This window comes from Periplaneta americana, chromosome 15 (assembly GCF_040183065.1).
Source record: "Periplaneta americana isolate PAMFEO1 chromosome 15, P.americana_PAMFEO1_priV1, whole genome shotgun sequence".
Classification (NCBI taxonomy): Eukaryota; Metazoa; Arthropoda; class Insecta; order Blattodea; family Blattidae; genus Periplaneta; species Periplaneta americana.
This window is the reverse complement of record NC_091131.1, coordinates 157,516,400-157,528,671: the sequence shown is the minus strand read 5'-3', so window position 1 is coordinate 157,528,671 and position 12,272 is coordinate 157,516,400. Positions and strand designations below refer to the sequence as shown.

The window sequence follows — 12,272 nt, the reverse complement described above, 5'->3', positions numbered from 1 at the left end:
CCATTAGGAAAGTTCAGGATAACAGGCAGGGTTTGGAATTGAACGGGTTACATCAGCTTCTTGTCTATGCGGATGACGTGAATATGTTAGGAGAAAATCCACAAACAATTAGGGAAAACGCGGAAATTCTTGTTGAAGCAAGTAGAGCGATAGGGTTGGAAGTAAATCCCGAAAAGACTAAGTATATGATTATGTCTCGTGACTGGAATATTGTACGAAATGGAACTATAAAAATTGGAGATTTATCCTTCGAAGAGGTGGAAAAATTCAAATATCTTGGAGCAACAGTAACAAATCTAAATGACACTCGGGAGGAAATTAAACGCAGAATAAATATGGGAAATGCCTGTTATTATTCGGTTGAGAAGCTTTTGTCATCTAGTCTTCTGTCAAAAAGTCTGAAAGTTAGAATTTATAAAACAGTTATATTACCGGTTGTTCTGTATGGTTGTGAAACTTGGACTCTCACTTTGAGAGAGGAAAATAGGTTAAGGATGTATGAGAATAAGGTACTTAGGAAAATATTTGGTGCTAAGAGGGATGAAGTTACAGGAGAATGGAGAAAGTTACACAACGCAGAGCTGCACGCATTGTATACTTCACCTGACATAATAAGGAACATAAAATCCAGACGTTTGAGATGGGCAGAATATGTAGCACGTATGGGCGAATCCAGAAATGCATATAGAGTGTTAGTTGGGAGGCCGGAGGGAAAAAGACCTTTGGGGAGGCCGAGACGTAGATGGGAGGATAATATTAAAATGGATTTGAGGGAGGTAGGATATGATGATAGAGACTGGATTAATCTTGCTCAGGATAGGGACCAATGGTGGGCTTATGTGAGGGCGGCAATGAACCTACGGGTTCCTTAAAAGCCAGTAAGTAAGTATTATGCAAAGATTGAAGAATGCTATTTGACACTAAAGTATTCAAGGTTAATCAGTGACTTAAGCAACAATACCTCAACAGACTGAATGCCTGTCAACAGTTCTTGAGTAACAACAAATGCAGTAATAACAATAAAGGTCTTGTAGTTCGTACCTGTGTGTATCAGACATTTTTAGACGTTTTGGTGAATACTATATATTGTCAAATTGAAGATAAACTCCTCTAAGACAAAACAGATGAGGATAAATTGTAATAATAAAAATAAATTGACAGTAAATGATATAGAAATAGAAGAAGTGGATACTTTTCTATACCTGGGAAGTGTGGTTACAAAAACAGGTGGAGCAGAAGAAGATGTGAAAAGACGTATTCGGCTAGCAAATGGAGCATTTGTACAGCTATATCCCGTATGACGGAATAACAACATCTCATTGAAGACAAAGCTCAGACTGTTTAACACAAATGTAAAATCAGTTCTCCTCTATGGTTGTGAAACATGGAAAATTACGGATGTAATAAATAAAAAGATACAGACGTTCGTCAACAGATGTCTGAGACGTATTCTAAATATAAATAAATAATAGCAAATGAAGAACTGTGGAGAAGAACTAACCAATCACAAATGTGCTACCAAATAAAACAAAGAAAATGGAATTGGATACGTCACACGCTGAGAAAGCCAGATGGAGCTATTGAGAAGACTGCAACTGATTGGAATCCACAAGGAGTAAGGAAGAGAGGACGGCCTAGAAAAACATGGAACGATCAATAGAGGAGGAAGTAGAGAGATGTGGGGAGAGCTGGAAAGAGGTGAAACGGATGGCTGGCGACAGAGTACGCTGGAGGAACTTCACTGCTGCCCTATGTTCCACCTAGGAACAACAGGATACAAGAAGAAGAAGAAGAAGAAGAAGAAGAAGAAGAAGAAGAAGAAGAAAAAGAAGAAGAAGATATATTGTCAAAGTAACATCTTTAAATAATTTATTAAATGGGCGAGCTTACTCGTGTTAATTATGTAAGCATGTGTGGCTTACAGCTGTTTCGGTGCTACTTGACACCATCCTCAGAGTCTACTAGATCTTGGCGCTATCTCAACTTCGCTGCCTGTTGTGTGGGTGCGTTCGTGTGATGAGTTGTGTCAAATAGTGTGTGTGTTCTGAAATTGATCTGTGTGTTGAGAATTTGATTAAGATGTGTTTTAGTTAGTGTGTCTATATTTCATATTGTTCTAGCACCGAGATCTAGTAGGCTCTGAGGATGGTGTCAAGTAGCACCGAAACAACTGTAAGCCACACATGCTTACATAATTAACACGAGTAAGATCGCCATTTAATCAATCAAAAGTAGTGTGCAAAAGATTCAACATGTAGTAACATCTTGTTTAACCTTTTATATATGATGAAATCTTTCTCCTCAGAAGATAAAAATCTGTCTGTATTGATAGCTGTGCAGTATTGGTCAAACACAAAGGAGAGGCTAAGTTACAAGATTAATTTAGTAGAATCGCCTTGTTTTAGGGTGCCTGTTGAATGCATTGGTTGAAGAACTCATAATCCGTGTGACTACTGTGGAAGATGTGCCAGCTGCCACTGCCATTCATTTGGTCACGGTATTTGGTGTTGTTATTGACAGAGCACCACAGGTATTTCAGGTACGTATATGAGGATCTTTTGGCATTTAAATTATGACAGTTTATGTTATTTGTATGTTGTCAAGAAGAGAACCATTCCCTATTCTTTACTATCTCTTTTGATTCTTTTTAAAGGAAGAAGTACACGGCTCAAAGTTGTAAAATGTATTTGTTATTATAAAGTGAAACCAGTGTATAGGGAATTATAAGTATGGACACTTCGCATTGGTACCTTTGATGTAGCAGGATTGATTTCAATGACCTTCAAACCAGCTTGAGCGTGAAATTCCTCTTTTTCCTAGAGTTGATGCTGACATCACATCAGCTAGCAGTCGATACAGCAGAAATATAACACATACAATTAATAAAGGGTGTGGCAAAACATCCTCCCTAATTTAAAGTTTAAATAAAAAACAGATGGATCAAAATAAGGAAACTTTATTAATATGAATGGTATCTTAACAGTGGGAATTTTTCATCTTTTGAATAACGTATTTCTCAAGTGGTGTCCTTCACCATCAGTGCATTGTTGAATGCGACTTCCGAAATTCTGCATCACTCTAACTAGCATATCTTGAGGAATAAGACCAATTTCTTCCTTTATTGCATTTCTTAGGTCTGGCAAAGTCCTCGGCTGATGTTTGAACACCTCAGCCTTAAAATGCCCCCATAGAAAAAAAATTGCAGGGTGCAAGGTCTGGTGATCGTGCTGGCCAGGGGACGTCGCCACGTGAAGAAATTAAACGTCCGGGAAACATCTGTCTCAGGACTTGGAGAGAAATCTGGGCTGTGTGAGAGGTGGCTCCGTCCTACTGAAACCATACCTGGTCAATCTGCAGCACGTTGAGTCTTGGTTCCAAAAAATTGTTGATCATAAAAGTGTGCTGCTGAGAATTTACTGTCACAGTAGCACCATCGTCTTCAAAAAAGTAAGGACCAAGTATCCCGACTCTTGCAACCGCCCACCAAACAGTAACATGGTCGTTACGTAGAGGTTTTTCATGAAGTTCACGAGGGTTCTGTCCACTCCAATATCGGAAATTTTGATGATCCACTCATCCAGATAAGTGAAAATACGCTTCATCACAGAAGAACCACAGCATCTTCAGGCACATTTTGAAGGATGTTTGCACATGACCTAACACGATTTTCATAATCACGTTCAAACAATTCTTGAACAACAATCATCTTGTAGGGATGAAATTGCAAGTTGTGGTGCAAAATTCGACGCACACTCCGATCGGATAACTGAAGAGCTGTAGCGTGTTTTCGAGCAGATCCCTTTGGAGACTGCTGAAATGAACGCCTTACTGCATTAATGTTTTCTGGAGTTCGAATGCTGCGTGGCTTTCCTTCTCCCTTTTTAATCATGTCACCACTTGCTCTAAAGTTTGATACCCACAAGTTAATGCCTTTCCGATCTGGAACTGCCTCATGAGGGAGAATCTGAAAGCATCTCCGAAAAGCACGCTGGGCAGCGACAACGGAATTACCACATATCAGAAACGATACCACAGCATAAGCACGTTCTTCACCCGTCCATGGCATAGTTGGAATTCGTTACAGATTACAATTTGCCCTAATTGAATGTCAATTCCGTGAATTCAGTGTCTTATTCAATGTCATTTGATATCGCTAAGGCAATGCATGTAAACCTAAATTTCCCACTGTTTAGATACCATCCGTATTAATACAGGTTCCTTATTTTGATACATCTGTTTTTTATTTAAACTTTAAAATAGGGAGAATGTTTTGCCGCACCCTTTATATCTAGATACATTATGTATTCAAAATTAATTGGACCGATGAAATAATAAATCCGTTATTATCTGTAATGTCTCTAGACTCTAGAGTTCCTTTATAATGAGAGTTGAGACGTTGACCCCATCAGCAATTAAAATATGTAATGATTTGATAGCGCTGAAAATGGAAAAACAAAATTCCTATGAGAAGTAAAACCTTATGACTATATATTGTATACAAATATTAAATGAATTTGATACATAATTTTTTAATGTATTACAGTATTTTATAATATAATTTGTTATATATAAAACATAAAAATTATTATTACAACTAGTTTATCATTGAGAAATACGGAAAAGCTGTTAACTTGAATTTATTGGAAGCAAAGGCATTACTGGATTATGCAACAAGGTAGGTGATGTTTGGATCCTGTGTCTCAACACTTATATTCAATTATTATCGAGGAACTCTTGCATGTGCTTGATTACATGTTAACCACAGATTACACTAACCTCTAGCACTTGAAAGTGAAATTAAACACTGATGGAGCACATGAATACAGAAAAAGAGAACAGGAAAATTCGCTCAGTGTCCATTTTATATATACGCTGGTGAAACCTTTATCCCATTATTCCCAGTAACTTTTGTTTTCTCTTATGCATTGCCCTTTTCATATCATTTTTTAAAGAACACTTCTGTGAAAATATCAACTATTATTATTCCTATTGCTCTTTGAACTGTAGTTCTGTGTGACGTCGATTAGTGATCGACTACTTATAACGATTTTCGATTTGTCTCATTGAAACACCAAAAGTAAAACTAACACTACCACTGTGACGTCATTTTAGGATCTGTGACGTCAATTTATATTCTGTAGCATGTTTTGCCTTCTCTCTCTCTACGGGTACTATCCAAACACTCACTAATCTGCTAGGTTCCCAATTCCCTGAAATCCGTGGATTGTGCTTCTATCCAAGCACCTCTGAGTTGTCACATTGTTACATAGTAGTGAGCATATAATAAATCATTAACCACTAAATGATAATTTATTATACTAAATGAAATACTAAAACTAACAGTGATAAAACAATGATACATATTACTACACTAAAATGTATGAGGAGGTAACTAATGAGTCTTGACAAAAATCTAGCAAACACTACAACTAGGGAAGACGTCCATTCTTCTTCTACATAACTCCGCCATAAGAGTCCAACATGTACTTCCGGTAAATACGTACTTATCATCCAGACACACATGTCTTTCCACATTAACGGGAGTAATCATGCTTTCACCTCGGCCATAAAACTGAGTACATACCTCCATGTCATTAGCACTATCACAAAACCTGAAATATACCACTCGAGCCTGAGTAGCAGTCCACAACTTGGCAGCATGATTCCAACGTGCCCAGCATCCCATGGCCAGCACATACCTCGGCACTGCCGACGATCCATAAATAACTCGTAACTAATGTGCGTGACGTTCTGTGGTTAACTCGACTCCAGCGTCCCCGATGCCACGTAGTCCGTACACCACCAGCATGCACCACACACGTAACTAACTGCAATATACAGCATGCCCCACGCTGTGTAGACAACCCCACTTATGTCCAGCGCCACGTAGCAAAGTCAGCCCCGGCGTCCCCGATGCCGCATACTCAGCACACATGCAGTATGCGCGACACTCCTTACAAAATGTGATTCCCAATCACAAAGACTACTGCCTTCTTTCCAATGTAGTGGTTCACTCTCAGAAGATTCTACTCTAACCGGACACACCAATCCATTTGGGTACGTAGCCACCTGAAGACTCACATATTCACGAATACAAGTGCTTTCGTGTACTCAACAATGCACGAACTCCCGTCTGAGTGGATACACCGCCCGTTCCCATGCGTAGATGTCTCCAGACTCGAAGTTCACTGTTCAGATGCCAGTCTCCAACTTCACGTCTTGTGGAGAACACTCTCTCCACGTGTTGTCGTGAACTCTCTCTCAATCAGCAAGCTCGGCAGCTAAAGCAAGAAAAATACGTTAATATTTAAATCGGCGAATCAAATCGCTCATCTCAAAACTAAACTTAGGATAGTTAATCTCGGACCCGGTAGAGCAAGCACAAATATGCCACCTGGCGGGTATGCACAGAAAACAATATGGAAACCGCCATCTAGCGGGAATGCATACAAAACAATATAAAAAGTGCCATCTAGTTGTGAGGACATAAATCCTCACATAACATCACATCTGTCACATCAATCCATTAAAAGATCTGTATCCTTTATCCTGAATCACTATTTTCTCACATTAGTTTATTTGTTCCTAAACTCAGCGACTGCCTTCAAAATAAAAATAATGATGAAAGTTAAAATCCATGGCATGTTTACTTTACTGATGCAAGAATATTCTTTCATTCAGAGAAGCTAGGAAATTACAGAGTGGTTCAGAATAATGTTGAAGTAATTTGTTAGTATATAGGTGATAGGCTACCGACACAAATACTTTAAAAGAGGAAGTGAGTCGTTGGTGAAGCCTCATTTTATCGTAAAAGAGCATTGAAGGTGAGATATCTCTTGTAATGTATGCAATACTTTTTGCTACATATTTTTACAGATGGACCCTATTTACCATATTGTGGAAATGCTGGTACAATATGTTGCGTTTCTATTCTTTTTTACAAATTTTGACTGAAATTTCAGTCATTCTTTCAAGCTTACAAAATCTCCTGCGAATTGATAAATTTGGAAGACTTCGATACTGTCAGATTCAAAAGCAGCCTCATTGCCATACCACCTGATATCACAGCAACAAACCTCAGTATTCTAGAGTGTCCTAACATTTTAAGACAGTTGGTCAAAGTAAATAAACAATTGGTACTTCAGTGGATCTCTCTACATTACAAAATGAGGGGTAATGATGCAGCTGATTTCTTGCCCAAGAAAGGTAGCAGAGTTACTCCAAAGTCATCTATAGCTATGCTTTACATTCTTTTAACAGTCGACCTGGTTGGCGAGTCGGTATAGCGCTGGCCTTCTATGCCCAAGGTTGCGGGTTCCATCCCGGGCCAGGTCGATGGCATTTATGTGTGCTTAAATGCAACAGGCTCATGTCAGTAGATTTTTTTTTTATTATCCAATTTAATAAACCCTATTTCACCCTGAGGTATATTAGGGTTATAGTTGGGATCAAAATACATATTTTATAACCAATAAACAATAGTAAAGTGATAACATAAAATAGTGGTCACAGTTACAATTCACATGAATTATGTAGAAGCATGCACATTAGTGAAAGAATGGCTCCTGTTAAAGATTAATGAGATGTTTGAGGAATAATCAATATAAAAGATATACAAGAATGTCTAACCGTTTCAGAGTAAATCACGATCTTAAAAAGATAATCAATAGTAGATTAATAAAATAAAGTTTCACTTTCACTTTCAAATTAATACTTAATTCATGAACAATGAAGCAGTTAAGAGTAATAAAGAGATATTACAAGCAATGATTTACGGTTAATTGTCAGTAGATTTACTGGCATGTAAAAGAACTCCTGCGGGACAAAATTCCAGCACATCCGGCGACGCTGATATAACGTCTGCAGTTGCGAGCGTCGTTAAATAAAACATAACATTTTTCTTTTAACACTAAAACTGCCAAGCGATCAAAATGACCGCATTCCATTCTTAAACTCGCTATTATTGCTACAGCTTTTTATTGTTTACTCTTGTGAGTTTATAGCTTTCCTTAAGTTGTTTTATAAATCATCTAGGTACAATAATTGTACCTGGATGATTTTAAAGTAAAGTAAATTTTACTTTCGCTTATTTAGTTCTATAATTATTGGTCTTTATATTTATACCTGCCGAGTGGCCACTTTTTGCTGTAATATAAAATTCTTTTCAATGTATGTTTTGTGTTGGTAATTCAAACTCAGCAATTTAAATTGAATACAGATCTCGTATTATATGTCTGCCTCTGTGCAACGTCACATTGAGGTCGGGAGGCAAGGAGATGGGAGGAAAGATGTAATACTTTTCAATACGCTGATGCCCACATTGTAAGATAAGCCACTTGAAATTTAAAGGTCACTGATCGACAGAGATATAATGCGAGATCTGTACTATTCAATGAAATAGATAAATTAAATCAGTATTTCTGTATTATCTAGTTGATGATAATTCATTTTATCAGTTATTTTCATATATTATAAGGCATGTATCCACAGTTATTGCAGTGCGACAGACAACGGCTTCTCACAAAGGAAGAATTGCTGGAGATTATGAATAACTTTTTGAGGATTGAGGATAAATCAGATTGGGAATATACTCCAGACATAGCGGAATGTGGTTTTAAAACGTTGGATCCTACATTCTTCAGTGAGACAGTGGGTAGGAACAGGTTTCGAGAAATTCTTCGATTTCTGCATTTTATCTAAAAGCACAAGGTCAGAATGTTTGAAAATAAACAAAATTTCCATTAATAACAAGTTTCTGGAATAGATTTATTGAAAAATGCTAGCTAAGCTTCAGCCCAGACACTAATGTCACTGCAGAACAAGATGCCCTTTTCTGAAGTACATGCCGAACAAGTTCGATAAATTTTATTAGGAATTAAAGTCTGACTTCTAGTAGATGTTGAGACATATTTCTTTGCTATGGGATCCTTATTCTGGCAAAGATGTGCAAAGAACACTTGACGAAAATCTTCCCGAGAATATAGTCATGAGCAAAGCTCGGAACTTGGGGACTTGTGTCGTGTGCATGAGTAAGGTTACAGGTACAACGTATACAAAGCTCACGCTGTAAGTGCTCAGGGACAGTCGTATGTACTAAGAAAGTGACCGCAACTAATGACAGGAAGACGGACGAAGAAACTGTCATGTCGAAGCCAATGACATTCAGAGAATTAAAGGTATACGGTCTGTTTGAGGAAAGAGAAAATACTTGTTATTTCGAATGGGTATTATAGAAGTTTGAAAATACATTTTGTTTTAAATTTAAGAACAGAATTTCGTGGGGAATTCGGAGGAGATACATTATTTTTTTCGAATGGAGAGTTTATATTTTGTAAGTTGTGCCACACACAAACTAGAGGCTGGAAACGAAATTCATTGAAAGGCATTGCAGTCCCTCAAATTGTAGAAAAATCTGTCCATAGCCATGGATCGAAACGTAGAGGGGCCTGCCCTAGTAGTGATACACTAATTGAAAACTATTTTCGAGAAAAATTTAGGATATACTTATCTTTCTCAGATACGAGATCAGCTAGCAACTGCTGAAAATCGAACAGAAAACAGTAACAGTGAAAACATTCAGTATTTTAAGTCTGCTACCGAAAAATCTTCGAATGTAGATAGTCATACACAGTAATAAAATGTATACAGCAGAACAGTAAATTTGATATATTTCTCATGTTTATTTTTATTATATATATGCTATGAAATTACGTGTTTCAACCTACCATAATATTATCAATATGTTGTCGCAGCCAGAAACCACTTTTGTAGCAGACCTGACAGTACCTCCGTGCTGGAAGCGGGAGTATGTTGACATTGAAGTCCGGTCGCTTAGTCACGTGCAAAGACACAAGTTCCCAAGTTCCGAGCTTTGGTCATGAGTAGAGACCAGATTTTAAAGAGAAAATTTTTCATCAAAAAAGGACAAAAAAAAAGGAAAGTTATAGCCTAAAAAAGGACTTGAAAAAGGACTATATTACTCCCCGAAACACACTTCAGTACATTCATTGATATACATGGCACACACAATCTTACTTTATCTCTTCACAACATAAGGAAAGTGTTGTATTTGATATAGTCAAAAAAGGACTTCAAAAAGGACTATATTACTCCTTCAAAAGGGTGGTATTTTAATTGAAAACACAGGGAATAACACAAAAGTTAACAAATAAACGTAATAGGTGGCTGGAACATACAGAAAGGATGGAGGATCACCAAATTCCCAAGAAAGCTTTCCAGTATGCTCCAAGAGGAAGGAGAAATGTTGGACATCCTAGGTTTCGTTGGAGAGAACAATTCTATTGGGGACGGAACGGGCCTACCAGCTCAACCCGTGATGTTGATGATGATGATATAATAATACTACTGGGTTCAAAAAGTTCCCGGAATTGTACTACCATTTTTCGTATTAATATATAACAAGGGATATTATACATTTGTTTTGTTGGTAACATTCATGATGTCATTTCCTTAAAGTTTGTTGATAATGGCGATTGTTGGTTTTGAGTTGTAGGCAATTGTTTATCATAGTGTTTTGTTTGTTCGTCGCATTTTGTATTTATGTCCACAGAGCAACGTACAAACATCAAGTTCTGTGTTTTGTTACACAAAATTCCTGCAGAGACATTAAGATTGTTGGAAGAAGCATATGGCGAAGCAGCAACGAAAAAAACTCAAGTGTATGCCTGGCATAAATGCTTTTCTGGTGGCCGCGATAGCATCAAAGATGACGTACGCAGCGACCGACCAACAACTGCAACAAATGAAGCAATCGCTCAGCGTGTGCGTAATGTTGTGAGGGACGACCGACGTAAAACCATAAAAGAGATAGCAGCAGAGGTCGGAATATAAGTCGGAAGTGTACACAATGTTCTCACAAGCATCTCAACATGCATTACGTGTCTCAGAAGTTAGTTCCGAAAATGTTGTCGGCAGAACAGAAAGAAACAAGAATGACTCTTGCTGGGGACATGATCAGTATGGCTGATGAAGAAAATTATTGCTGGTGATGAAACTTGGTGCTACTTGTACGACCCAGTCCCTAAACGACAGTCATCTGAGTGGAAATCGAAAACATCTCCTCGGAAGCAAAAATTTCCTAGGGACACTTCCAAAGGCAAAGTTATGTTGGAAGTTTTCTTCGACTCTCAGAGTCTCATCCACCATGAGTTCATTCCAGAAGGTCGTACTGTAACGAAAGAATTGTACGTAGAAATCCTCCGTCGCCTCCAGGATGCAGTGAGAAGGAAACGTCCAGAAAAGTGGGTAGAAAACAACTGGTTCCTTATGCATGACAATGCACCTGCTCATCGCGCAATTATTGTAAAGAATTTTCTTGCCAGGCACAACATAACTGCTCTGGATCACCCACCATACTCTCCTGATCTCTCACCACCTGATTACTTTCTGTTTCCCCGTCTGAAAAGTCATCTGAAAGGACGGAGATTCAATGCTGAAGAGGTTATCGCAAACGCGACGAGAGCGCTAAGACGGGTTTCACAAAATGGCTTCCAGGCCTGCTTCCAGGAACTCTACACGCGTTGGCAAAAGTGTGTTGTTGCGGAAGGCAACTATTTTGAAGGGAATGCTGTAGAATAGTGTTTAAGGTACGTTGTTTCTATGATACTAGCAAATTCCGGGAACTTTTTGAACCTAGTATGTATAAGCTGTCAACATGACTACGAGGTGTTTTCTTAAAGTAAGTTCCGTTTTCAATTATAGCTGTCGCATTGCTGCAATCGTTATTTTGCGCATGCGTGTTTTCTTCTTCAGTCCTCAGACAAGCTGTGCATGCAGTTTCAGAGCTTCATTCCATGTGTGTGGTTAATTGTGATCAGTTGAAATTTCAAAGTGATCGAGCACCCCGCCGACTGTGAGATGCAGTCTGTTATCCATTTCTTGAATGCGAGGAACATCAAACCAGCTGACATTCATCATCAACTTTGTGAAGTGTATGGTGATGATGCCACTAGTGATGGAATGGTCAGGAGATGGGTTAGGAAGTTCGAGGCCCGCATCTCTGTACATGATGAGCAGCGTACCAGTCGACCATCTTTGAACAATGACGATTTGGTGCGTGCTGTCGATGAAAAAATTCATGAGGACAGGAGGTTCACAATTTCTTCGCTTTCCTTGAATTTTCCACAAATGTCACGGAGTGTTCTCTACAAAATTGTGACAGATCGATTACGATATTGAAAATTGTGCTCACGATGGGTATCCAAGATGCTCACCGAGGAACACAAAACCAAACGAGCTTCCAGTGTATTGAG

The 12,272-nt window shown here is 38.4% G+C and overlaps 1 protein-coding gene across 2 annotated transcripts in view; it reads left to right on the top strand.

Annotated features, from left to right (window-relative positions):
- Zw10 (Zeste-white 10) overlaps positions 1-12,272 on the top strand; it is a 144,278-nt gene that overhangs the window by 128,655 nt on the left and 3,351 nt on the right. For both annotated transcript variants that reach the window (XM_069848424.1, XM_069848425.1), the window contains exon 9: positions 2,406-2,539. In XM_069848424.1, the coding sequence (XP_069704525.1) occupies positions 2,406-2,539 (134 nt within the window). The remainder of the gene's footprint in view (positions 1-2,405; positions 2,540-12,272) is intronic.